General features: G+C 33.7%; 1 protein-coding gene across 1 annotated transcript in view; it reads left to right on the plus strand.

Annotated features, from left to right (window-relative positions):
• The window catches only part of Rif1 (replication timing regulatory factor 1), a 56,754-nt gene that overhangs the window by 20,627 nt on the left and 10,725 nt on the right, over nucleotides 1-25,402 (plus strand). The window contains exons 14-29 of the mRNA XM_026388260.2: nucleotides 18-80; nucleotides 2,762-2,862; nucleotides 5,237-5,323; nucleotides 5,913-5,983; nucleotides 6,439-6,619; nucleotides 8,038-8,145; nucleotides 8,466-8,615; nucleotides 14,550-14,649; nucleotides 19,180-19,444; nucleotides 20,144-20,186; nucleotides 20,689-20,891; nucleotides 21,645-21,744; nucleotides 22,808-22,927; nucleotides 24,129-24,280; nucleotides 24,862-24,945; nucleotides 25,031-25,085. Coding sequence (XP_026244045.2) covers nucleotides 18-80; nucleotides 2,762-2,862; nucleotides 5,237-5,323; nucleotides 5,913-5,983; nucleotides 6,439-6,619; nucleotides 8,038-8,145; nucleotides 8,466-8,615; nucleotides 14,550-14,649; nucleotides 19,180-19,444; nucleotides 20,144-20,186; nucleotides 20,689-20,891; nucleotides 21,645-21,744; nucleotides 22,808-22,927; nucleotides 24,129-24,280; nucleotides 24,862-24,945; nucleotides 25,031-25,085 — 1,883 coding nt within the window. The remainder of the gene's footprint in view (nucleotides 1-17; nucleotides 81-2,761; nucleotides 2,863-5,236; nucleotides 5,324-5,912; nucleotides 5,984-6,438; nucleotides 6,620-8,037; nucleotides 8,146-8,465; nucleotides 8,616-14,549; nucleotides 14,650-19,179; nucleotides 19,445-20,143; nucleotides 20,187-20,688; nucleotides 20,892-21,644; nucleotides 21,745-22,807; nucleotides 22,928-24,128; nucleotides 24,281-24,861; nucleotides 24,946-25,030; nucleotides 25,086-25,402) is intronic.

Consider the following 25,402-nt stretch of genomic DNA (forward strand, 5'->3'; position numbering starts at 1 on the left):
AGTATTTTGTTTGACAGATGCAGTTGTCAGTGCTGTCTGGAAGGAGCTAATTAGCTTGGTGAAATCAGTTACTGAATCAGGTAAGCACTATTACATTGATGAAACGATATTTTTCTTCAAAACAAAAAGCTTTAATATAATGATTGACTGCGATAAATGCTAAAAATTATAAACTTCTCTTGATGCATTCAGCTTCTGCATTTTTTTTTTTTGGTATTCATACATTAAATTGTCATCTTTCTCGTTTGTTTTTCTAATTCTTCTCCTCACCTTTTCCCATCTGTTACATTGATAGGATTTCTTCCTCCCCCTTAGTAATATGTAAAGTTTGCTCATATATAAGGCGGGATGGCTAACATGAAATTTTTAAAATATATCCTTTAATTATAATAATATCTAGGTAATTAACATCCCTTAATCCCCAAATATGCTGTTAGCTTCCATCCTTCTGGTAGAGATGTGATGTTTTACTTGTGATTTTCTAGATGTGTGTTGTGAAGAAAGCATTTTGTAGATGGGTTGTAGTCATCAAGATTGCTGAAATATATTCTCTGGTAATTCTTTCAAAAAGGGCACACAAATTAATTTTCTAAATTGTTTAACATCAGAAAATATCTTTGTTTTACCCTCAAAATTAAATGCTAATTTGACTGTATACAGTATTCTAGGTTGAAAACTTTCTTCCTGAAGAACTTTTATGGTGTTGTTCCATTTACTTCTAGTATCCATGGTGCCCAGTGATAAATCTTCTGTCAGTCTGATTCTTGTTCCTCTGTAGGCTATTTTCTCTCTAGAAGCCTTTATGATTTTCTTTTTATTACTAGAATTTTAAAACTTTGCCAAGACATGTCTAGGGGCGAGTCTGTTTTCATTAATCCTGCTTGATATATTTGGTGAGCTTTCACTACCTGTTCTTTCTTCCTTCCTTCCCTCCCTCCCTCTCAGGGATTGAACTCAGGGGTACTCCACTACTGAGCCATATCCCCAGCCCTGTTTTGTATTTTATTTAGAGACAGGGTCTCACTGAGTTGCCTAGCACCTCACAGTTGCTGAGGCTGAATTTGATCTAGAGATTCTCCTGTCTTCAAGCTCTTGGGATTACAGGCATGCACCACCATGCCTGGCAAGCTTTCACTATCTTAAGACGAATTCTTCCTTAGCTCTGGAAAGCTTTCTTCAGTTATTTCCTTAATTGTGTCCTCAGCACCATTCTCTTTACCATCTTTTTCTGGAGTTTCTAACAAAGACGTTTCTGAATTTAGTCTTAGTCTGTCTTTATTGATTATTTACTTGGCCATCTGTATTGTATCCTTAGAGAATTCTTCTAGTTGATTACATAGGTTGCTCATTCATTCTTCATGTATGTCCATTCTACTACTAAGATCATTTGTTGAGTTTTTGGTTTATAAGACACCTACATGGAAGTTTTTTTATTTCCAGTCTTGGATCTCTCTGAAGGTACTGATCATACTTCTACTAAAATTTTCTTTAGTTCCTTGGGCTGTTTCTTTGGATGTTAGCTCTTCTACTTCAAGAATAATATCTACTTTCCTTAAAACCTTGGTGATTCCTGATGGATCATTCAAGTATATACACAAATGTTTTTATGCTCATTTATAACTTATCTCTGATTTTGTGGGCAAGGTTGGGAGATCAGACAGCCCATCCTACTTCCTTGACTTCTGAGCCTAGCTAATTTCTTTCCCTTCTGGGTTTTGTATACCATCTGGGGTTTCAGCTGCTTTTTCTTTTCATAGAGTCCCAAACCGAGTAACGAAAGGCAATTTCTTTAAATCCACATAAGAAGGTCTCTCATTTTTTCTCTGTCTGGGAGGTAGTCATTGCCTTTTTTACTTCAGAGACTTTCCTTCTTCTTCCTCTGACTCAGAATCCACTATCAAATAAATTAAAATAATCTTCACATCATCCCTAGTTATTTCCTCAGCTCTGTGCTTTGAATCTACCACAGTAAGACCCTGAAAGGTTTAGTCTTGTTCCTCACATAATAGAGAATTATCCTCTCCTTTCTCTTCTTTCCTCTGAGGTTTCTTCCTTCTCCCTCTCTGAGGCTTCTTCTTTTTCCTCTAACTTGGGGGTTTTGTTTTCCTTTCATTCTAAAAACTCTTTCTCCTGAGTCTCATAAGTTCCTCCCCTCTGGCCTTGTAACTTATAGGAAACTTGAAGCCATCATTTGCTGTTCCTCCAGCTTTACTGTTTGAATCTATTAGTTTCACTCCACCTTCCTGCTTCTATTAGGAACAGGATAAATCTCTGCAAAACAGGACTTGATCTATTGTGCAGTAGAGTCTCTATTTGAGAAGAAGGAATTCATTGCAGAGGATTCAATGAAATGATTTTCTAGAATCCAGTGAATTGTTTGTCTTTCATGTATAAAATTAATTTGAAAATTGTATCATTTTCCATGCGACTCGCCACCCCTTCTTTTGCAGTCCTGGGGATTGAACCTAAGCTATAGTCCCAACTTTAGCACCAAGCTATAGTCCCAACCAACCCATTTTATTTTGAGAAAGGGTCTAATGTTCAGACTGGCCTGGGAATTATGCCATCCTTCTGTGTCCCAAGTAGTTAGGATTACAGATGTGTGTGTCTGTGCTTGGCTTTCTCATTAATTTACCTTAGAGCATTTATTGCTGATTTGGAAAAAAATTACTGTTTAGTAACATTTAAAGCTTTCTATGCACATATATTAATCTCTAAAATATGTATTTAGACCTATACTCTACCTTTTGCTTTTTGATAGGTAACAGAAAAGAAAGATCAGGGTCTGAAGTTCTGACCCTCCTACTAAAATCTTTGGAAAGTATAGTAAAGTCAGAAGTATATCCTGTGTCAAAAACATTGGTAAGTATATCTGTAAGTTGAACTTTGAATAAATCATATTTGTAATGAATTTTTGAATAGGACAAATTTCCAGAGACTTTGTTACATTTTTGGGGGCAGTGCTGGGGATTGAACCCAGGGCCTTGTGCATGCGAGGCAAGCAGTCTACTAACTGAGCTATATGCCCAACCCTCCAGAGAGACTGTTTTTTTTAAAAAATACTTTATTAGTTGTTGGTGGCCCTTTATTTAATTTTTTTATATGATGCTGAGAATGGAACTCAGTGCCTCACACATGTTAGGCAAGTTCTCTACCACTGAGCCACAACCCCAGCCCCTGGAGAGACCTTTTTAATCAAGTATTTATCAGCAGTTTTGTTCTGTATTAATATCAATAATTCTATTGATATTAATCATTTAAAAAATAATAAAGTAAATGACTATATTAGCCACTAACATCTTCAAATTAATAAAAAGAATGTGCTATACTGAGAAAATGAGGTAAAGGGCATGAAATTTGAACTGAAGAAACTGAATGTTTTCTAATACAATGACAGGAGTGCTGAATACCACTAATGGTTAGCTGGTGAATACATTATTGATTAGTACTAGGATTGTAACCCAGGGCTTCAAGAATAGCAGACAGAAACAGTCTACCAATGAGCTATATCCCTAGCTTATTTGAGACAGCATCTCAGTTGCCAAGGTTGTTTTAGAACTTTTGATCCTCCTACTTCAGCCTTCTGTTAACTCTTTAACCCTGATAACGACATTGGTATTAAATACATTTTTGTTTTTTTTTTTTGGTACAGTTCTGGGGATTGAGCCCAGAGCCCATTAAACTAGGAAAGCACTCTACCACTGACATATACCCCCAGCTTTTAAATACATTTTAAAAACATACAGTAGTGAAGGAAAGGAGAAAGTAAATAGTATGTAGTTGCTGGATTTTTTGTTAAGTTTTTAATCACAGACTGGGAATTGAACCCAGGGCACGCTTGTCATCAAGTACATCCAGGTCTTATTTTGAGAAACACTGCCTTCAAATTTACTCTTTCTCAATCTTGCCTTAGCCTCCTGAGCTGGTATTATAGGCATATGGGACTGCTTGTCTTGTATATAAATTTTATAATAGTAAGCCACCCAAAAAATGATAACTTAGTTTAAATTCCTTATATTTTCTTATGTACAGTGACAAGTAAATGTACCATGGCAGTATAGCTTGGGGTTTATAGCAAGGACTGTAGAGCAGATTTGGTTGAACCTCCGACCAACTGTTTTTTATTTATTTTATTATGGTGGTACCAGGGAATGAACCCAGGACTTTGCATATGCTAGGCAGAAGCTCTACAAGTGAACTATACTCCCAATCCCCCAACTGTGTTTTAGAGTAAATTTGCATAGTTTATCTACCCTTTTGGTCCCACTGATTGATTTATAAAGAGGCTGTGTAGTATTGATAGGTAATTAAATTAGTTAATACATGGAAAGCATAGGGGACAAAGCTCAAAATAAATGCTTTTAATGTGTTTCAAAGAAGAATATGTAAAATTCTGTTGTAATTATTTGTTATGTTACTGTGACACTTAAGTTATGTCGTCTATGTTAATAGTAGTGTAGGAAGATTTTTAAGAGAGCAGTTTGGTAGGTTTATTCGTATTTGAGTTAGCAATTTTAAACCCAGTTTCTAATTACAGTCCTATGAAATGTATGCTTTTGGCATTGAGTATGAAATGCATTTCAAAATTTTCTTTTATCAGTACAAAATAAGAGCTTCAGCATTCATTTTTAGAAAAATGGATGAATAAACAAATTATAGACATTGATTCATTTAGCAGCATCAGTATATATTAATGAAATACATTAATGATTTACACATTTCACATTGTGAAATGGTTAAATATCATTAAATATCCTCATTGGTTTATAGTAGTGTTCATATGGAGTTGGGGTTTAGCTTAGTAGTTCAACCTGGGTTTATTTCCCAGCACCACACAGAAAGCAAAATATGTATAGGAGTTTATTTCTTTCTGTGTACCTACACATGCAGACATTTAGAAGATCTATGAAAATATACTCCAAATTGAACGCATTATCTGTAAAGTACTTACTTTGCACTTTTCATATTTACGTATTTGAAATTTTTAGCTTAATGGAAATATATATTAATCAACATTATTGAAAGAACATATCTTGTAATGAATTATTAAAAGTACAGTTAAAAGAATAGTATTTTACTAAGTAAATAGACTTCTTTTTTTTTTTTTAAGCATTACTGGAGATTAATTCTAAAGCCTTACATGTACCAGGCAAACACTCTACCATTGAGTTAACACCCCCAGCCCATAAGGTGATGTTTTTAATGGCTGATTACTGTGATCTTTTCTCTTTCTTAGGTCCTCATGGAAATTACAATTCAAGGACTTCCTCAGAAAGTATTAGGTTCACCAGCATATCAGGTTGCTAATATGGATATTCTTAATGCAAGTATCTTAAATGTAATGCTATGATAAAGATTGGCCAAAAAAAGAAAAAAAATCCATGATATTTCCATATTTTCTTTTATAAAGGTGATACTTAGGTTTTAAGATTCTGAGAGTATCGGATTTGAAATATGTTGACTGACTTAAAAACAAACAAGTGGTAATCATTAAGGAATTAAATAGCTTATATATCAATAGGTGAAAATACTTTCCTGGCTTTAATAATTGACCCCAGAAGGAAAGATTTCTATTCATTTATACATAATAGAGCTCAATATTGTTATAAATTTTCTATGTTTAGGAACATTGGCTTAATATTGTGAAATGACATTACCTACATAGTGTAGATGGCGATTTAGTAAGTTCTAGCTTTTTAAATGTCTGGAATCTCACCAGTTCATTATTTCTCTTGTAGAAGGTATAGCTCTCATTTAGAACAGAAAGATACTGGGTTTTATTTGTTGTGATACCTAAATAAAATTTAACTTTTTTATTCTAAGACAATCATCATTTCTTAACTGGTTATAGCAAACAAGTATACTATGTTTTGTAATTGATTAAGATTAACTTCATTTTCTCCTTTTTTCAGGGAACTCCAGCTTTGTTCTTAATTCAGTTAATTTTCAACAATAATCTCCTGGAATGTGTAGCAGATGAAAGGTAAGTTTGTACCTTAAATAACCTGTAGGTTGAGGAGGGAGCTTAGTGGTGGAATGATGATGTAGAATGCAAAAGGTTCTTGGCGTAGTTCCCAGCTTTGCAAAAATATAAATAAGCAATATGAAGTTGGATATGGTGATGCACACCTGTAATCCCAGTGAGTCAGGATGTTTGCAAGTTGGAGGCCAGACTGGGCAACTTAGTGAGACCATGTCTCAAAATAAAAAACAGACAGGGTGGGTTGGAGCACAGTGGTAGAGTGGTGGAAACTTTATGAGGTTTCTTATGGAAAGATTATATAATGAATAAGATTCTTTTATTAAATAATTTTCATAAATAAGACTTCGAATTCATTTTTTATTTTCTTTGTAATTATTTTTAGAATTTGTTAATGTGCAGTTAATGTATTTCAGCAAAAGTATTCAGTAATACATTCTTTTTTCTTTTTACTTCAGGTTTTTTCTCAATCTTGAAACACTTGTAGGTTATGTGCTTTCTGGTCCAACTTCACCATTAGCGTTTAGTGACTCAGTATTAAATGTTATTAATCAAAATGCAAAGGAATTGGAAAACAAGGAGCATCTCTGGAGAATGTGGAGTATTATAGTCACGCCATTAACTGAAATGATTAATCAGGTATGATGTAAATTTGCTATATATTTCCACTCAAATTTAAGAGACTGTTTTCTTTTTATGGTATGAATAGAAGCTTGACTGTGTGTGTGTGTTGAAGGGAGGTTCTGGGGATTGAATCTGGGGTCTCGTCATTGCCAGGGCAGCATTCTCCCACCAGGGTACATCCATGGCCTTTTGCAGTTGTTGCCCAGGCTGGCCGTGAGTTTGCAGTTCTCTTGCTTAGTTGGGTTTACAGGTATGGGCCACCCAGCTAGAACTTTGAATTTGAATAGAAGATATTAAATATTTTGTGTGTGTGTGCTGTTGGTGAATTTTCTGTCTACTAGATTGATTTCATTGTGGGGTTTTTTTTTTCTGCCTTATTTACCAAAGAAAGCTAACCTTACTTAATAGGGGTCTAAGAGCTTTGTTTTCTCCAATAATGATTGGAGAAATATATATAATACATACAGATTCTTAAATATTTTGGGTCCTTTGAGTAGTTACACCAATAGGTAGTAATAATGATCATCTTGAATGTTATAAATTCTGGTGAAGCCATATTACTTCAAAGCCATTTAATATTCTCCTAAGTTAGAGTTGATTACTATTTCTTATACTTAAATACTAAAAAGGTGTTGATACTGACAGAACAGGGAGCACAAGTTCACTTTCATGGACAGATTCTCTGGACTAATATTGCTAAGCACAAAATGATACCACATAATTTTTTACATTATACTAGTTTACTCAGACTAGCAAACTATTAAACATATTCCTACTGAATAATAATAGCTTATATTTCTAAATAGCTTCCCACTGTTTGAAGGATAGCAGAGGTCCTTGCTTGAATGCTGTATATGTATAGTAACAGATTTAGGGAGTTGTTTCTGGGTTTCTTTTTAGGATCTAAACTCTGTGCTTTCATTTCCCACAGATTATTTATTTATTTTTGTGCTGCAGATGGGGCAGACGACCCACCTAGCACTCTACCACTCTCATAGTCGTAGAAGCCAGAATTCAAAATGAAAGTGTTATATGGTTCTTTCTAGAGCTCTGAGGGAGAATCTGATCCATTTTTCTTAGCTTCTGATAGCTGGTAGTCTTTGACCTTCTTTCATTTGTGACCACATGGCTTCAGTCTTTTCCTTGATTTTCACATGGTATTCACCCTCGTGTTATCAATGTGTCCAGATTTCTTCCTCTCATAAGGATACCATTCATTGGATTCAGGATCACTCTAATGCATCATGACTTTGTCTGAACTTGATTATATCTGCAAAGATCTTATGGACAGATAAGTCATATTCATAGCTACCAAGGGAAAGGAGTTTAAAAAATCCTTAATGCTATTAGCACGGGACACAGTTTTATACCTGTTGGAAATACTTAATGTTACTAGGTAGATGAGGATAACTTTTTCATTTTTGTTTTTTCAGACCAATGAAGTGAATCAAGGTGATGCATTAGAACATAATTTTAGTGCCATCTATGGTGCACTTACTTTGCCAATCAACCATATTTTTTCAATACAGAAATTTCCTCTGGTAAGACCGTGTCATATTTTTATGTGTAAGGAATTTGTGCTTTTCTAAAAAATATTGCCTTTTCAACGTTTATAATGAACTCAACAGTAATTTTGCCTAAGATAGGATTCATACAACTTTATTAGCTTAGGGGAAAGGAAAATCGTGAAGAGAGAAGTTTCTTTTTATCTTTGATTGCTGATACTATGGTTAGAACATTTTGGGAATTGGGGAAAAGTTATTACCTATGCTAGACTCTTCTGTGACACCTTAAAAGATATATTGATTCTATTTGCTGTTGGATAAAGAGGTATATATTAACAAAATTTCTTTATTATTAGGCTACCATGAAGACTTTACTTAGAAGTTGGTCAGAATTATATAGAGCATTTGCTCGCTGTGCTGCCTTGGTGGCAACAGCAGAAGAGAATTTGTGCTGTGAAGAACTTTCTTCCAAGATAATGTCCAGTTTGGAAGATGAATCGCTTTCAGTGAGTTTGTTTTGGTACTGGCCTGTTATTTTAGTTGTTTGTATTTAAGGAAATTCTTTTCAAGTAAATGGAGGTAACACTTTTGAACTGTCATTTACTAATGTTTCTGTTTTATAAGAGACCAAGTTAATACAGAAAACAAGTACAGCTTTGTGAAACAGTTTTTTTATTTGGAAGGAGGGTCCTCTCGGGTCCATGTACCAGGATCATTAAGAGCTTTTTTACTATTTTACTATGTACCTCCAGGAGGCATTTCAGAATAACAATACAAGGCGTAGGCTGTTCTGTGTACTTTCTCATATCTGTTAGACGTCAATCTGGAAGTTTTTAGTTTTTTGTTTGTTTTTGGTGGGTGCAGGGGTGTGCTCATGGTTGAACCCATGGGCACTTTACCACTACATTCCCAGTCCATTTAATATTTTATTTTAAGACAGGATCTTGCTAAGCTGTTGAGGGTTTTGTTAAGTTGCCCAGGCTGGCCTCAAACTTTGATTTCTCCTGTCTTGGGTTCCTGAGTCACTGGGATTACAGGCATATGCAGCCAAGCCCAGCAGTTTTTAATGTTCAAAGTAGTCTTTGCTTAGTCTTTGAGGTTGATTGGTTTTAGGATCAGCTTATAATTCGAAAACTTACAGATCTTCAAGTTCCTTATATAATGTGACTTAATAATATTTGCATATAATGTATACACATTTTCCCATGTTCTTACAATCATCTAGAATACTTATGATACCTAATGCTATATAAATAGTTGTCATACTGTATTAGGGAATAAAAACAAGGAAAAATGTCTTAAACAGACTTAGTTTTTACTCCCTGTCCACCTGAAGTATAGTTGTACATAATTTAATGAGGGGATACCTTCTATGAAATGTGTCCTTAGGGCAGTTTCATCATGTGAAAATCAATAGAGCAAACTTAAAGCTAAATCATGTAGAAAATCGAAGTAGACTCTAATGATAAAATGTGTAGTGTAGCAAATACATAAGCTGCTAGCAAACATGGTTATCAAGTATTATGTCCTCTCTTTATATATATGCTATACTTTTGTGTTACTGGTAGCACAGTATGTTTCTTTATACCAACATCACCATGAGGATGTAATGGGTTACACTATTGACTGCTGCATTGTCAATAGGAGGTGATAGGAATTTTTCAGCTTTTGGTAATCTTATAGGATTTTTGTCAAATTAAGTGATCTGTCATTTACCTGTAACCATCAAGCAAGGTATGAGTGTGTCTTTGATATGTTGTTGGTTGAAACTGTATGTGCAAAACCCATGGATACAAAGGACTGACTTTTGTGTCTGTGTGTGTGTGTGTGCAGAGGAGAGGGTACTGGGAATTGAACCAGGGGACATTACCGTTGAGTATATTCTTTTATTTTTAAGAAAGTGTTCACTAAGTTGCTGAAGGTCTCCCTAAGTGGTTGAGGCCAACCTTGAAGTTGGGATCCTATTATTTCAACCTTATGAATCACTGATAGGCCACCATCCTTAGCCAAACAACTGACTATATAAAAGTCCCCTTTCACTCTTTTCTCATCTTCAAAATTAAATGTATTACTATTGCCAGTAATTTCTTACTTGAGATACTACTTTTAATTTTTCTTCTGTCATATTTGAAGTCCATAACATTTATCCCAGGAGATAAAAACCTGGTAGGATTTCATCCCACACATTCTTATGGGGCTTGCCACATTTCAGGTTTTGTTGAAATTTTTAAATTTTTAGTTAGAGTACCTACATTATTCTGAAGGATTCCATAAGACCTGAGAAATCTCGCCCCGTCCCCCACAAATTAAAGATGCTGCTGACATAACCTGTTTAATGTTTTCTTGGTTTTGCTGTTTAGCTTTGTTTTTTGTGTTCCATTTTTTTCTCCTTGTTTTACTTTATATTTTATTTCTGAGGGAACAGAATAATTGTCAACTACTTTTAGATACATGACCACTATCTTCCTGTCTTTGTGTAAATAATTGGTTGGTTAGCAAACTTAGGGATAAAAAAAAATATGTATCACAGTTGTATTATATCACTTTATTGAGATATGTTTTACATATGAAAAGTTGTACAACTGAGTGTCCTGGCACATGCGAGTAATCCCAGATGCTATATTCAATCCCTGATACTGGATAAGAAAATGTAAAAAGTTGTTGATACATAATAACAACCATCGTCATGACGTCTTAAATATTCATTACCTCCAAAAGTTACCTCACATCTAGAGAAGGGCTCATAAACTGCCCTGGTTGGCACGGAACTCCTGGGCTCAAGCTGTTGTCCTAAGCCACAGGCTCACAAATTAACTATAGGTTAGTAGTTTAATTTTTTGAACACTCTTTATACTATTGTCTCTAGTAAGTGGACCATTTTATATTCCCACAGTGTACAGTGTTCCTCCTCTTCTTACTCAAAATAGAGATTTGTTTTTTTTAATAGAGATTTGAATTTTTTTTCTTTTTAAAAATAGCTACCCTACCAAATATAAGGTGATGTCATGGCTTTGATTTGCATTCCCTGATACTGGTGTTGATTGCCTTTACATATATAACTGCTGGTTGTTTGTATTTATCTTTCGTCTCCCACCCCCATATTGGGTATTGAACCCAGGTCCTTGCTGACGTAGGCAGGTGCTCTACTGCTGAGCTCATACCCCAACTCTTTTTAGTTTTTATTTTTATATAGTCTCAATAATTTGCCCAGATGGACCTCAAACTTGAAATATTCCTGCCTCAGCCTCCTGAGTTGCTGAAATTATAGGTAATCACCACCTAGCTGGGCTGTGTCTACTTTTGAGTAATGTGGTGGGGTTTTTTTGTTGGTTTGGTATCACTGGGATTACAGGTGTGCATCACCACATCCAGCTTGAGGAATGTTTACCTAGGTTTTCTGCTCATTTTAAAGTTTGGTTATTTGTTTTCTTAATATTGGGTTATTGGAGCTCCTTATGTAATTTAGGTATTCAACCACTTATCAGATACATGGTTTGCAAAAACATTTTTCCTTAAATTGTCCCTTCATGCTGTTGCTTCTTTTGCTGTGCAGAATCTTTTTAGTTTGGGGTAATCTTGTTGGTCTGTGTTTGCTTTTCTTACCTGTGCTTTTGATGTTATGCAGGAAATCATTAGCAAGACCAATGTGAAGAAGTCTTTCCCATTTTGTTTTATTAGTATTAATGTGTTAGGTATTGGTATGTAAGTTATTCCATTTTGAGTGAACATGGTGTGAGATAAGGATCCAATTTTATTCTTCCTGTGTTTTTTTGTTTTTCCTTGCATAATTTATTGAAGAGACCATCTTTTCCCCTTTGTGTATTGTCAGCGCTCTTGTTGTAGGACCACCCATGTGAGAATTTATTTCTGGTCTTTTTGTTCCATTGGTGTATATGTCTGTTTCATTGCTAATACGAAACTGTTTTGATTACATAGTTTTATAACAATATATTTTCAGTCAGGAAGTGTGATGCTTCTTGTTTGTGGCATTTTTCCTCAAGATTGGTTACTTTGGCCCTTCAGGTTCTTTTGAATGTTTTAACCAAATACCATTGGTTCAGGCCCAGAGGTGCACATCTGTAATCACAGCTACTAGGGAGGCTGACAAAGGAGTATTGCAAGATTCAGGCTACCCTCAGCAACTTGCCAAAACTTAGTAAGATTTGGTTTCCAAATAAAAAATTGAAAGGGCTGGGGATACAGCACCCCTAAGTTTAATTTTCAGTAATAACACACAAAAGGAAAACATAATGCCATTGGGATATTAAGGTAGATTACATTGAATCTGAAGACCACTTTGGGTACTATAGATATTTTAACTGTTAATTATTCCATCCTTAGAAAATAGTTGTGAAGTAAAGTTCTTGCAGAATTGTAAACTTGTATTATTACAAATGACTATAGTCATTAGACTATAGTCATTAGACTATAGTCTAATACTAACCTTTTTATTAGGGAATTTTTTGGGTTCTCTGTAAAGTTTAGGATCATTCTGTTGTCTTTGAAGTTTGGGAATTTTACTTGTCTGTTTTTAAATATTTAGTGAACCTTTTCAATATAAAGAAATGTGCCTTTAGGTCAGGAAAATAATGCCTTGCTTTACTGGTGCCCTTCAGTTTTTCTATTTGAGTAGTATCTGCCCCTGCTTCCCCCCCCCCCCCATATACTTTAGACTGTTTTTAGACCTTTTGACTTTGTCTTCCATGTTCTTTTCTTTTTCCACATAGTTTTGTTTTCTTTTGCTTTGGTTATTACTGCTTCTGGGATCTTGATATTTCCAGTTGTTCCCATTCCTTTGCCGTATAAATGTTTAGAGGAGTATTGAACTGTTTTGATTTACATTTAATGTTTTAAATGAATATAATTTCCCTCTTAACATGAGAATATTGTGCTTCTTGCATTGACTCCTGGTGGATTAAAGTTCAGTTTGTATTTAGCACATTTTTATCATGGTGCTTGGTGTTGATAGTAGGAATGTATTTTCTAATACAAGAGAGAAGTGTTTTTCTAGCTTTAATGGTAAAATTGTGGTTATAGTCATCTTCTGCTTTATAATTGTGAGCAAGGAGGAAGCTCCTAAATTTAACATCTTTGCATCTTTTCTTCTAGTATGTAGCCTCCCATTTGAACTGACCTTTCTGTACGATTTACATACATAACACAGGCATTATTTTCTTCCTCTGGTACTTACATTTTATGGCAGAGGCTGTCTTTAGGGCAGATATGGCAGTTAATCTAGTTAAGTGAATAAATGGAAGGTAATGGAGGATAAGGAGAGAAGAAACACTGGCCAGTTGTTTTATACATCTCTAAATGCAGTACAATTTTTTGTTTTGTTTTGGGTACCAGGGATTGAACTCCAGAGCCCTCGACCACTGAGCTGCATCCTCAGCCCTTTTTTTATATTTTATTTAGAGATAGGGTCTCACTGAGTTGCTTAGAGCCTTGCTTTTGCTGAGGCTGACTTTGAACTTGAAATCCACCTGCCTTAGCCTTCTGAACCTGTGGAATTACATGCGTGTGCTACTGCACCCAGCTAAGTACAGCAAACCTAACTTTTAATCAACCATTTAACTATTTTGTAAATATCACTGTGACTTCTGTTACTCTGAGGTTCCATTTGGAAAGTTGTTATTTTTGAAGTGTTCTCTTTGGCTTATCAGCTATGGGTTTTCTTTGTTCTACTTTTAGTTTGCTGCTGCTCCTCACCTCCATAAATTGGTAATCTTTTGAGTCTGTCGACCTTTTTTTTTTCTTTTTTTATTTATTTATTGTTAGTCGTTCAAAACATTACATAGTTCTTGATATATCATATTTTACAGTTTGATTCAAGTGGGTTATGAACTCCCATTTTTACCCCGTATACAGATTGCTGTATCACATCAGTTACACTTCCATTGATTTACATATTGCCATTTGTCGACCTTTTTTTATTTCAGTTGGATTGGGAGAGAAAGAAAGAATATTGGTGGAACTTAAAAACATTTTTCAAAAAAAATTTAAAAACTTTGATTGTTGTTTCCATTGGGATTTATGAATACATCATTACTTTTTTAATTTTTAAGAAGAATTTGATAAAGAATGCAATTACTGGGGCTAGGAATATAGCTCAGTGGTGTAGCGCTTTCCTAGTATCTGATGTCTTGGGTTCTTTCCTCAGCACTGGCCCCCAAGAATCTCATTTTAAGCTTTGCGCTTCCACTTTGAACATATGAGGTATTGAATGGGCATCTTAAAGATGGATGATTTTTTTCCCTGAATCTTGATAATAGTATTTGGTACACAACAGTAACCGTATACTTTTACCTTATATGGAAAAAATTATGGGATGTGTATTATTATGGTATATATGGGAGAAAGTCATGCTTTGCTACTGCCGCTTATTATTATTGGATAGCTAGTAGCTGGAAGTTTCTAATCATGATACTTTTCTTCCCTAGAATTTGTTGTACTTGGACAGGATTGTTCATATTATTACTGTAATGGTTGATTGCATCGATTTTTCACCATATAATATTAAATATCAGCCCAACGTTAAATGTAAGTATCTTCATTACGTTTAATTGTTGCAATATTTCATCAACTACCAAATAGTTCTCTATTAGGATTTTACCCTTTATCATTATTCATTTATTTATTTATTTTAAATATATGTATATTTTTAGTTATAGATGGACACAGTGACTTTATTTTTATGTGGTGCTAAGGATCGAACCCAGTTCCCTACCACTCAGCCACAACCCCAGCCCCTCAATTTTTTATTTTATTAAATGTTCTAATTTTTAAAATATTTATTTTAAAACAATCATTTAATTGGTATTAAAGTTAGAATTATTAAATTGGTTGTGGTTTTATAAGAAATTAAAAATCTACACGTTTAATGCAATTTTTTTACCATTTTTTTTAAAATTGGACAGTTAGAATTAAAACAGGTTGTCCTTTTTTTGGCACTGGAAATTAAATCCTGAGATGCTTTGCCACTGAGCTCATTCCCAGCCCTTTGTAATTTTTAAATTTTGAGACAGAGTCTCACTAAATTACTGAGGCTGGCCTCAAACTTGGAATCCTCCTGCTTCAACCTCCTGGGTTGCTGTAATTGCAGGCATGCATCATTATTTCTGGCTTAATTAATGTTATAAGAAAATATACCCATCTAGGTTTATATTTTCTTACCATATAGGAGATGATTACCTGCTGTTAATAGAAATGTCAGTTGATGTTGAGCTTTATTATATTTTTCTGTTTTAAGATCTGTCATTATTTTCATTAATTATTTAATATAAATATTTCTAAAACATAGAATGCTTTTAGAATGTTTTGGTTTTTTCAGGTTTTACCAAATTAAGATTGAGTAACATGTTACATATCACAACATCCTTTCCTGAATTCAACTAAATTAGGTTTTAGATGTGCTTGTAGTAAATTTCAGCTATCCTCTTGAACTGAGCAGTACCTAATCTGATTATGTCAAAGTCAGAAAAATAAAACTGTTTTGAACACCATAACTTTAAAAGATTCTAGTATCATTACTAAAATGTAATGATACTAGAAAACATTTCATAAGTCATTGGAATTATGTAGGACCAAGATGATTAGCCCCATGTTGACATTATTTTAGCCATGTTGATACTTGTGAAAATTTAGATTTATCTGAATATCGGAAGTGTCCATGATCTATAAACTCACAATTACAAATTTCTCCTGGTTATATCATTCCATGTCTGTCTAGAACAGAACCAGAGATCATCCCTTTGCTTTTTAAATTTATAAAATAAGATTTCAAAATCTGCTAGCAGAAATCTAGGAGCAGAAACAGGAAATAAAGACTTGCATAAAGGATATAGTTATCATCCAGGGCTGTGCATCAGGATCTCTTGGGGACTTTTTAGATGACCTATAGTTATTTTAAATTTAGAGAAACTTTGCTAGAATTACATACAGAAACTGCATATCCTTTTTCTCAGATTCCTCAATTATAAATTGATTGCATTTGTCTTATCATTGCCCCCAATAAACCACCTACCTCCTTCTGGACTAGGTATTGAACTCAGAGGTACTTAACCACTTCCCCACCCCCTTTTTATATTTTATTTAAAGATGGGGGTGTTGCTGAGGCTGCCTTTGAATTCATGATTCTTCTGCTTCAGCCTCTCAAGCTACTGGGATTACAGGCATGCGTCACTGTGCCTGGCCAATATACATTTTATTCATTCTATGAAAGTATGTCAGATTAGTGAACAAGCTGGAACATTTTATTACTTTTTAAAAGATATTTTTTAGTTGTTGATGGACCTTTTATTTATTTATTTATTTATTTTTATTTAATTCATTCATCTTTTATTTTTTTGGCTGGACCTTTATTTTATTTATTTATATGCAGTACTGAGAATTGAACCCAGTGCCTTACACATGCTAGGCAAGCACTCTACCACTGAGTTATAACTCCAGCCCAATCTGGAACATTTCTTGCCCTGTCTTTCATGCCTCTTAAAATGGAGCACTTAAGGGCCAGGTATGATGGCACACTCCTATAATCCCAGCAGCTCAGGAGGCTGAGGTAGGAGGATCATGAGTTCAAAGTCAGTCTCAGCAAAAGTGAGGTGCTAAGCAACTCAGTGAGACCCTGTCTCTAACTAAAATACAAAATAGGGCTGAGGATGTGGCTCAGTGGTCAAGTGCCCCTGGTTTCAACCCCCTCTTCCCCAAAACCAAAAAGGTACCCCCCCAAACAAACAAACAAACAACAACAAAACAACGGAGCACTTAAGCAGCTTGATCTAAATTTGTCATATTTCCTCAAGATTTGATTCAGTTCTCATTCATTTTTATAGGAATATTACAACAACAATGCTGTGGGTCTTTTAATTCATGTGTCCCATTAGTGATGAAGACAACATTTACTTTTTGGTTCAGTTGGTAATGTGACAGATTTCCACAGTAAAATTAATTACTATATACTTACTAGTAAATGTTTTGTGGCAGACACTTTGAGACTATATAAGTATCCTGGGGTGTTTGTTTATTTGTTACTAGGGATTGAATTCAGCGCATTTTATCTCTGAGTTACATCCCCAGTCCTTTTTTATTTCTTATGTTGAGATAGGGTCTTGCTAAATTGCTGATGCGGCCTTGATTTTGCAGTCCTCGTGCCTTAGCCTCCTGAGTGACTGGAATTACAGGCATATACTACTGCTCCAGGCAGTATCCTATTCTTTAGGAAGTTTTCACTCATGAGTTGATCAACCCTTAATGCTTCTTGCCTTATTTCCTATTTTTAATTATTTCATTCTACTCTATAATAAATTCTATATGTATTGAATCGTACAAGTGTAGGTGACATCTAATGTAAGATAAACCTTTTGATATCCTACATTTTATTTTTATTGGTATGGACTCCTGGGTTTCCAGTTTGTTCAGTGGACTTTAGTTACTATTATTTATCTTAATGACCAAGATATCCCAGATTTATTCATTAAGGATGACCATTGAGTTGTCTTGTATAACTTTTTGACACATCCCATTATTGTTAGGGAACTTGGGCGTGAAATATTTAGCTTCATCTTGCACTTTCCTTGCAGCCTTGAATCAGCCATTCTCGAGTGAACATGGTTCCATTTAGCTGAGATTAGCATTTTAGAAACCAAGATTGTTTATTGCTAACAAGATGATGTTGTTCTTGGATCCTGAGTGGACAGAATTGAAAAATAGAGGTGTATAATCTCTTAGCTGTTATTGTTGTGCTTTGTTTTCTCCAGTAATGGAGATTGAACCCATTGGTGTTGTACCACTGAGGTACATGACAGCCCCTTTTTATTTTCTAGTTTTAGAAGGTCTCACAAATTTGCCCATCTTGGCCTGAAACTTATGACCCTCCTGCTTTAGCCCCCTGAGGCTCTGGTATTACCATGCTTCTACCACTGGACCCACCTCCCTGCTTCTTTTGATGTACTTCTTGTTACCATCTAAATATCCCACCATTTCACATTTTTCATCTTTCTGTATTTGTATTTAACTACTCTTTAACTGGGAGAAAACCTGCTTGTTGTTAATCTCAATATATTTATAGTCTCTGGTATATAACCAGTTCTCTGATATATTACCTTAGCCTTAACCTTAATATCCTATCCAAGAATTTCTGGGTAGCATTCAGGAGTGTATATGTATATTCACGTCCAAGAAACTGATTTTAGTGCAGAAGGCTGACTTCCTTTATTAGCAACACTTTTTCTTTTTTTCATTTTACCACATGAGACTAATTAATAAGCACTGGATTAGAGCTTTCTATTAAATCTGAGCTCTCCTGGCTTATAAAAATGAATTGAGAGAAACAGATGACATTTTGGAATGGGTATGATTTTTCAGGGCAAGAATGACATGGGTTGATTCTTGTCACTGATGTCTGGAAAGAAGTGCTATAAGAAGAGTACAAAGGAAAGTCAATGTTATTATGACATAATTTTCTTTAGATTAAAAAGTAGGTACTAGTTCTTTGTTATTTTTTATTTTGAGACAAGATCCTAGTAAGTTGACTAGACTGAAATTTGTCATCTTCCTGCCTCAGCCTCCCAGATTGTTGAGATACACCCAGATAATTTAGTATTTTGTTAAAAATTAGTTGATGGGGCTGAGGTTGTGGCTCAGTGGTGGAATGCTTGCCTAGCCATGTGTGAGGCTCTAGCTTTGATTCTCAGCACCACATATAAATAAAATAAGTAAATAATTAAAGGTCCATCAACAACTAAAAAAAAATAGTTGATTTAAAAAAATAGTTAAAATTTTGAGAAACAGAAAAATTTGTAATGTATTTTTGAATTTCCTGGAGAATAGACTCACGTATTCTTATTCTAGATTTGATGTCATTTTCTGTTGTCACTAATTTTCATTGGTAAAGCTACTATGATATATGACCATTAATAATGTGTGATTTTAGGGTTTATTTGGAGTGTCACTTAAATACATGTGTATTTGATGCATCTAGCTTTTAAATGTGAGAAATAAATTTGTACATTGAGACAGTGTGACACTGTTTTCAAAGTACGTAAGTTTTTGATCAGTGTAATTATGTCTTAGCACCACAGAGATCTTCAGATTGGTCCAAAAAGAAGAAGGAGCCCCTAGGGAAATTGGCTTCTTTATTTAAACTTATTGTGAAAGTGATCTATTCTTTCCACACTCTGAGCTTCAAAGAAGTATATTCTGATACTCTACTTGCTATTGGCACCTCGATCACCAATATGCTTTCCAATGTTTTTGGACATATTTCTCTGCCATCTATGATCCGAAAAATATTTGCAACTTTAACAAGACCCCTGGCATTATTTTATGAAAACTCAAAGTAAGTATTTTGTGCTTAGTTGTTGAATTAAATTTGTGCAGTTAAAATATATGTAGCAACTTTTGTTTTTTTACCAGTTTTGTTGTTATGGATGGTAATCTTTACAATTTACACAGGGTAATATATTAAAATATTTTGTTAAAAGATATCTCAAATAGTATAGAACTTTGAGGTAGAATTGAAGTGCCCACGAACCTGAAAAATTCCCCAATAACATACTTATAAAAACACTTTGAAAGAATTTCTTAATAATCTTGTAGCAAGCTTGTGTTGTTCGGTGGTAATAGTTTGTCTTTTATAAATTTATGGAGGAAAAAAATAGGTAACAGATTTTATGAAGTGCAAAGTCCAAACATTAAATTCATGAACTTACTACCTCTTCAAATTATTTGAGTCTTTGCTGTATTAAAAATAGTTTGTTTTAAAAATATACAGAAACAGGAAGCTAGTACAAACACTTTGAGGTCTACTGTGTTTTCAATGATTCGTTTTTTTAAAGATGAGGTTTTCCCATGTTAAATCAAGTTTGGCATTTTTGTTTTCCTTGTTAAGACTTAGGAACAGTGTTTTATGTCATTACATGTACACATTTGTTTTTATCACTATGGTAACCTCATTTTCAGGTTTAAACTGATAGATAACATAGTGTCATATTTCTAAAATATAAACGGTCCTCTCTTATGTGTTTTTCCATTCTAGGCTTGATGAAGTTCCAAAAGTGTACAGTTGTCTGAACAACAAGGTAACAATAAAAAATTGTTCATAAAACATAAATGTTCATAATGAGAAAATAGTTTAGATGTTTGTCTACATTATATATAATTTTGCATATTTTTAATGGACATTTAATATTATGAAATAATATGACACATTCATAAGTAGATTTTCTTTTTTAAAAGATGGGGTTAATAAGCTAGCTTAAAACCATAGAATTCGTGATGTCATCTCTTTATATATGTGCTCAGTTGGGCCTAAAATTCTGTAGGTGAAGAATATTTTGACAATTATTAATTCTTGTTAAATTGATATAAACACATTGTTTTCCCCTGTCAATGGGAAATACACTCAAAATCAAGTTGGTTTATTGATAAAATTGCCAGATATTTTGTCAGCATATAAAGAGATTTACAGTGACCAGGGGGCCTTGTTTAAAATTATTGAAATTTAAAAAATTGAAATAGCAACATGTTTTGCAAGTTAATATTTAGAATGCTTTTTGCTCTTATTTTTTTCCTTTTTCCTAGTTAGAAAAGCTCTTAGGAGAAATTACTGCTTGTCTACAGTATAGCTACACTGGAATTTATGACAGTGAACTTCTTGAACAGCTTTCTCCACTGCTCTGTATAATATTTTTGCACAAGAATAAACAGATTCGAAAACAAAGTGCTCAGTTCTGGAATGCCACATTTGCTAAAGTGACGATGTTGACTTACCCTGAGGAATTAAAGTATGCAATAACACATTTTTATTCCTTATATATTCTGTTATGATAATATGAATGGGTTTTTTGGTATTAAGATAATCTTAATATGGGAAATCATTGCATAAGATTTTATACTTATTATTTGGATTGCTTGGTAATTACTAAACATTCTTTAACATTTTTGTTGGGTCTTACAGTAAATTTGATTTTAGGAACCAATGAAAAGAATTTAAATTATCCTAAAAAGAAGGGCAAGATAATGATTATTTTTAAAGTTACTTGAGTGCTTAATGTCATATTTTACTTCTGTTTGAATTTATCCATGATGAATATTTTGGAAATTTTGACAAAAGGTTTAGAGATGAAAATTTGGAGATTCTTTTGAAAAGTACAGATTTCTCCCACTTTTTTACATGTGTAATACAATCTTTTAAGCTTTTAGCCAATTTTCATTTACTGTTTAAAAATTTAAGAACTTGTAATTAATGTACTCTAGCCTGATGTTGTGGGTCATACCTGCTATTTCAGCTAACAGGTAGGCTAAGTCAGGAGGTGTGCAAGTTCAAGGCCAGTCTAGGCAACTTACCAATCCCTTCTCTGTCTCAAAATAAAAACAAAATGGGCTAGGGTTGTGGCTCAGTGGTAGACTACCCCTGAGTTCAGTTCCTAGTACTATCAGAGAGAAAGTGTGTATGTATTTGACAGTGCTTGTTAAGATCACCACTGCGCACCAGTACGCTTGACTCAATGTATATATATTTGTGTACTTTTTTAAAGACCAGTACTAAGACAAGCCAAACAGACACTTTTACTTCTCTTGCCTGGTTTGGAAAGTGTTGAAATCATGGAGGAATCCAGTGGACCATATTCAGAAGTAGTGAGTTATTGTTTTTGTCATTTTGTTTTTAAATTTTTGATGTTTAAATGATTTGTTTATCGTAAGTGATAATAAGTAGAACTTGGACAAGAGTTCCCTAGCATGATTTTTTTTTTCATATGTAAAAATGTTGAGTTGTCTGGCCTGAAATACTAGTATAAATTAAGTGCAAAGTTTTCTCTCGAAATACTCAATGTAAATTATGTTCAACTCATGTACCTTATATGTAGTCTTTACAAGTATCATGACTGTTAAAACACATCAGTGGAATTATTTTGGAAAAAGTAGAAATGGACTTACTAAAGTCTTTATACCTAAGCAAGAACTGTTCTTCTAGATTTCATTTCTTTGTATTAAATTCATCACTACTTCTATCAGAAAAAAATAAATCTTTACTATCACATCACCCTTAGGACTAAGGTCATTTTGACTGATACTTGATTACCATCTAAAGATCTAGGAGTTCAGAGGCATAAAGGCATGGATGGATACTGTATTCTTAGGAAGTTGAACATCCTTAGAAAATGTTTTTCTGTTTAGCAACAGATCTTATACAGCTATTGGTTTGTGTGCTTAGAATCAGTAAGGAAAAAAAATCAGTAACCATAGTTACTGATGTTTTGCTTTTGGAATAAAAAAAAATTCTCACCAGTAAAGACTTTGTTGCTCAGTGTAATTTAGTCTGCTAAAGCCATACATTCAGGTATAAGAGAAAATGTTCTTCCTGCATTAATATTCTCTAAACTGTGTGCTTTATTAATCTTCTTTATTCTTTAATGTTGAAAGTTTTGTGGGCTTTTTTTTTTTTCAGTAATGGGTACAGTGTTTGAGTCTAGCAATTTGATTTATATTGCAATATTTATGTGGTATGTCTTATTTTCAAATTTCATGAAATTAAATGGTGTAAAACAGTAATTGTAAAATTTAGACAATCCATTTACTGTCTTTTGACAGTGTTTAAATTTAAAATAAGTTATCATTAGTATGTGATTATTAGATGTGAAAAGAAATGAAAGTAGTAGAGTTGTCCTTAATGAAATTGTTTTTATTTTTAATAAAACAGATGGAAAACTCACAATTAAATGTGAAGATAAGTGGTATGGAAAGAAAATCAAGTGGAAAAAGAGATTCCTTTTTGACACAAACAAAGGATAAGAAAGAAAATGTGAAACCATCAGTCAAAGTATGTTTTCAACATGGTATTTAATAGAATTTTTAAAATAAAGCTTATAATAGCTTTTTATTTCAAAACTTCTCATTGCAAGGAAAAGCTATAAATGGCTTAACAAATATGGGATGGTGAGGATTGGCAGAGTTCTTCTACAAAGACTAATAGCATAGTATGAAAATCTGGAAGGGGAAGGTGATGACTCAGTAAGGGTAAATCTGTGTAATGCTTAGCCTCATGATAATACTTGTATGTAATTTATTATATGTAATTTATTCCTAGCAGTAGCCTCCATAAGATAAAATGACTCTAGGTCCCAGTGACTAAAATAGGTAGTATAAGAGAACATTTTAGAATTGTTGTTATTATAGAACTTAATTTGGAATAGAGAGAGATTGTAGAACTTAACTTGGAATAGAGAGAGATTGTAGAACTTAACTTGGAATAGAGAGAGAATGCCTAGCTAAGTTATCTACTTTAATGTCAAATCTTTTTTTTTTTTTTTAATTTTTTTAAAGAGAGATGAGAGAGAGAGAGAGGGAGAGAGAGAGAGAGTGAGTTTTAATATTTATTTATTTTAGTTCTCCACGGACACAACATCTTTGTTTTGTATGTGGTGCTGAGGATCGAACCTGGGCCGCACGCATGCCAGGCGAGCGCGCTACCACTTGAGCCACATCCCCAGCCCCTTAATGTCAAATCTTTAAGGAGATCTTTCAAGCTGTCAGTTACTTTTACACCACAGGAATTCTCTTTCATAATTTCCAATCAAGAATCTTGAGACCATGACCCTGGCAAAATAAAAGTCAAACATTATTTCTGAAGACTGAAACATTCTTGTAGATGCTAAAAATAGAATGATACAATGTTATCTTTACAAATTTTCAAAGTTATTAGTATGTAAGACATACTATATTGGCAGCCTTACTTAATTTGACTAGTTCATTGTTACAGCTTGGAAGTGATACATAAACTCTTCGCCAGTTGATTTCTACATTTGATTTCTATGTTTGCCCAAAAAACACATCTTAATTTTATTTTCTCAGCATTTATTAGAAGTAGAACATTATTACTAATTTGTTATTTTGAATATCATATGGACTGTACATCAGACTTAGAACTTTGAAAAACCTTTATCAGTATTAGAAGGAACTGGAAGTCATTTGAAAATGATGTTGGAACTGAAAATGTACATTTACTTTTTTAAAATCTGCAGCTAAAATTAGAATCTTCATCTCCAAAAGTAAAGAGTGAAATGCTGTTGGAAGAGGAAAAGTCAGAAGATTTTGTGTTTATTCCTCCAGAAGAAAAAGAAGCAAAGGAAAGAGTATTAACTGAACATCAAAAAGAAGTACTCAAAACAAAACGGTTTGTAGGCCTTTTGTTTTGAATTGGATATTTATTTTGTAAAGTATTTATTCATGTATCTTTAGTTTTAGCTGGACACATTATTTTGTTTTTATGTTGCTGAGAATCAAACCCAGTGCCTCATGCATGCTAAGGGAGTACTCTACCACTGAGCCACAACCAAAGTCCTGGACATCCATTATTTATGCTTAGATTTCATGCAGGAAATTACAGATTTGTTGTTGCATAATGTGTTTAGTAAATTGATTGTTTCTGTTGGTTTGGGATTAAACCTAAGGCCCCACATGCTAGACCAGCCAAGTACCACTGACCCTTTGAATTGTAAGTTTTAATGGGAGAAATTACACTTTACTGTGTTTTATAATTTATAAAGTGGCCTAGTAATGTGCCACATATTGCCAAATGGAATTCCTTTGTTGAGGTAGGTTGTATAAGAAGATAAGTTCATGAGAAATCTGGAAAGTAACCATATAGATCTTGATTGTGTAACATTCATAAAAGATAATTTGGTAGATTGCAATTAATTTCTAATTGTAAGAATAATATCAGATTTGTAAAGTTACAAATAAAATATTTTTCAGGTGTGATATTCCTGCCATGTATAATAATCTGGATGTTTCACAAGATACCTTATTTTCTAGTCATTATAGTCAGGAAGAGTCTGTGTAAGTATGAAAGCTTTTGGACTTGTAACAATTTCTCCTATTTTTTTTTTAAGTACAATTTAATTTCCATAATTCTTTATTTCAGGGAAACACCTAATTCAAGTGAAAAACCAATGGAAGATTCTGAGATGATAATTAAGGTATATTCAATATTTTATATTTTAGGGTTTTTAGAATCACCTATTAGGAATAAATTGTTGCAGACTGGGGACTGCTCTTCATTTTATTAATTTTAAGGTTTATTTTAGAATCATACACTAACAGAATTGTAGTCATAATGTGTGTATTTAAATGTGTTTGGCTTTTATTGAATAAAATGAGGAGCACATTAATGGGCATCTTCTATTACTTTTGGAATATTTGCATTTTGTTGAAAGATAGTGGTCATCTCTGTATTACTGAAGTTTTGCACTTAAATTTTCCTTGGAAGTGAAACTTGTTTGCAGATTTAATCTGT

Source organism: Urocitellus parryii, chromosome 1, assembly GCF_045843805.1.
Source record: "Urocitellus parryii isolate mUroPar1 chromosome 1, mUroPar1.hap1, whole genome shotgun sequence".
NCBI classification, from domain to species: domain Eukaryota; kingdom Metazoa; phylum Chordata; class Mammalia; order Rodentia; family Sciuridae; genus Urocitellus; species Urocitellus parryii.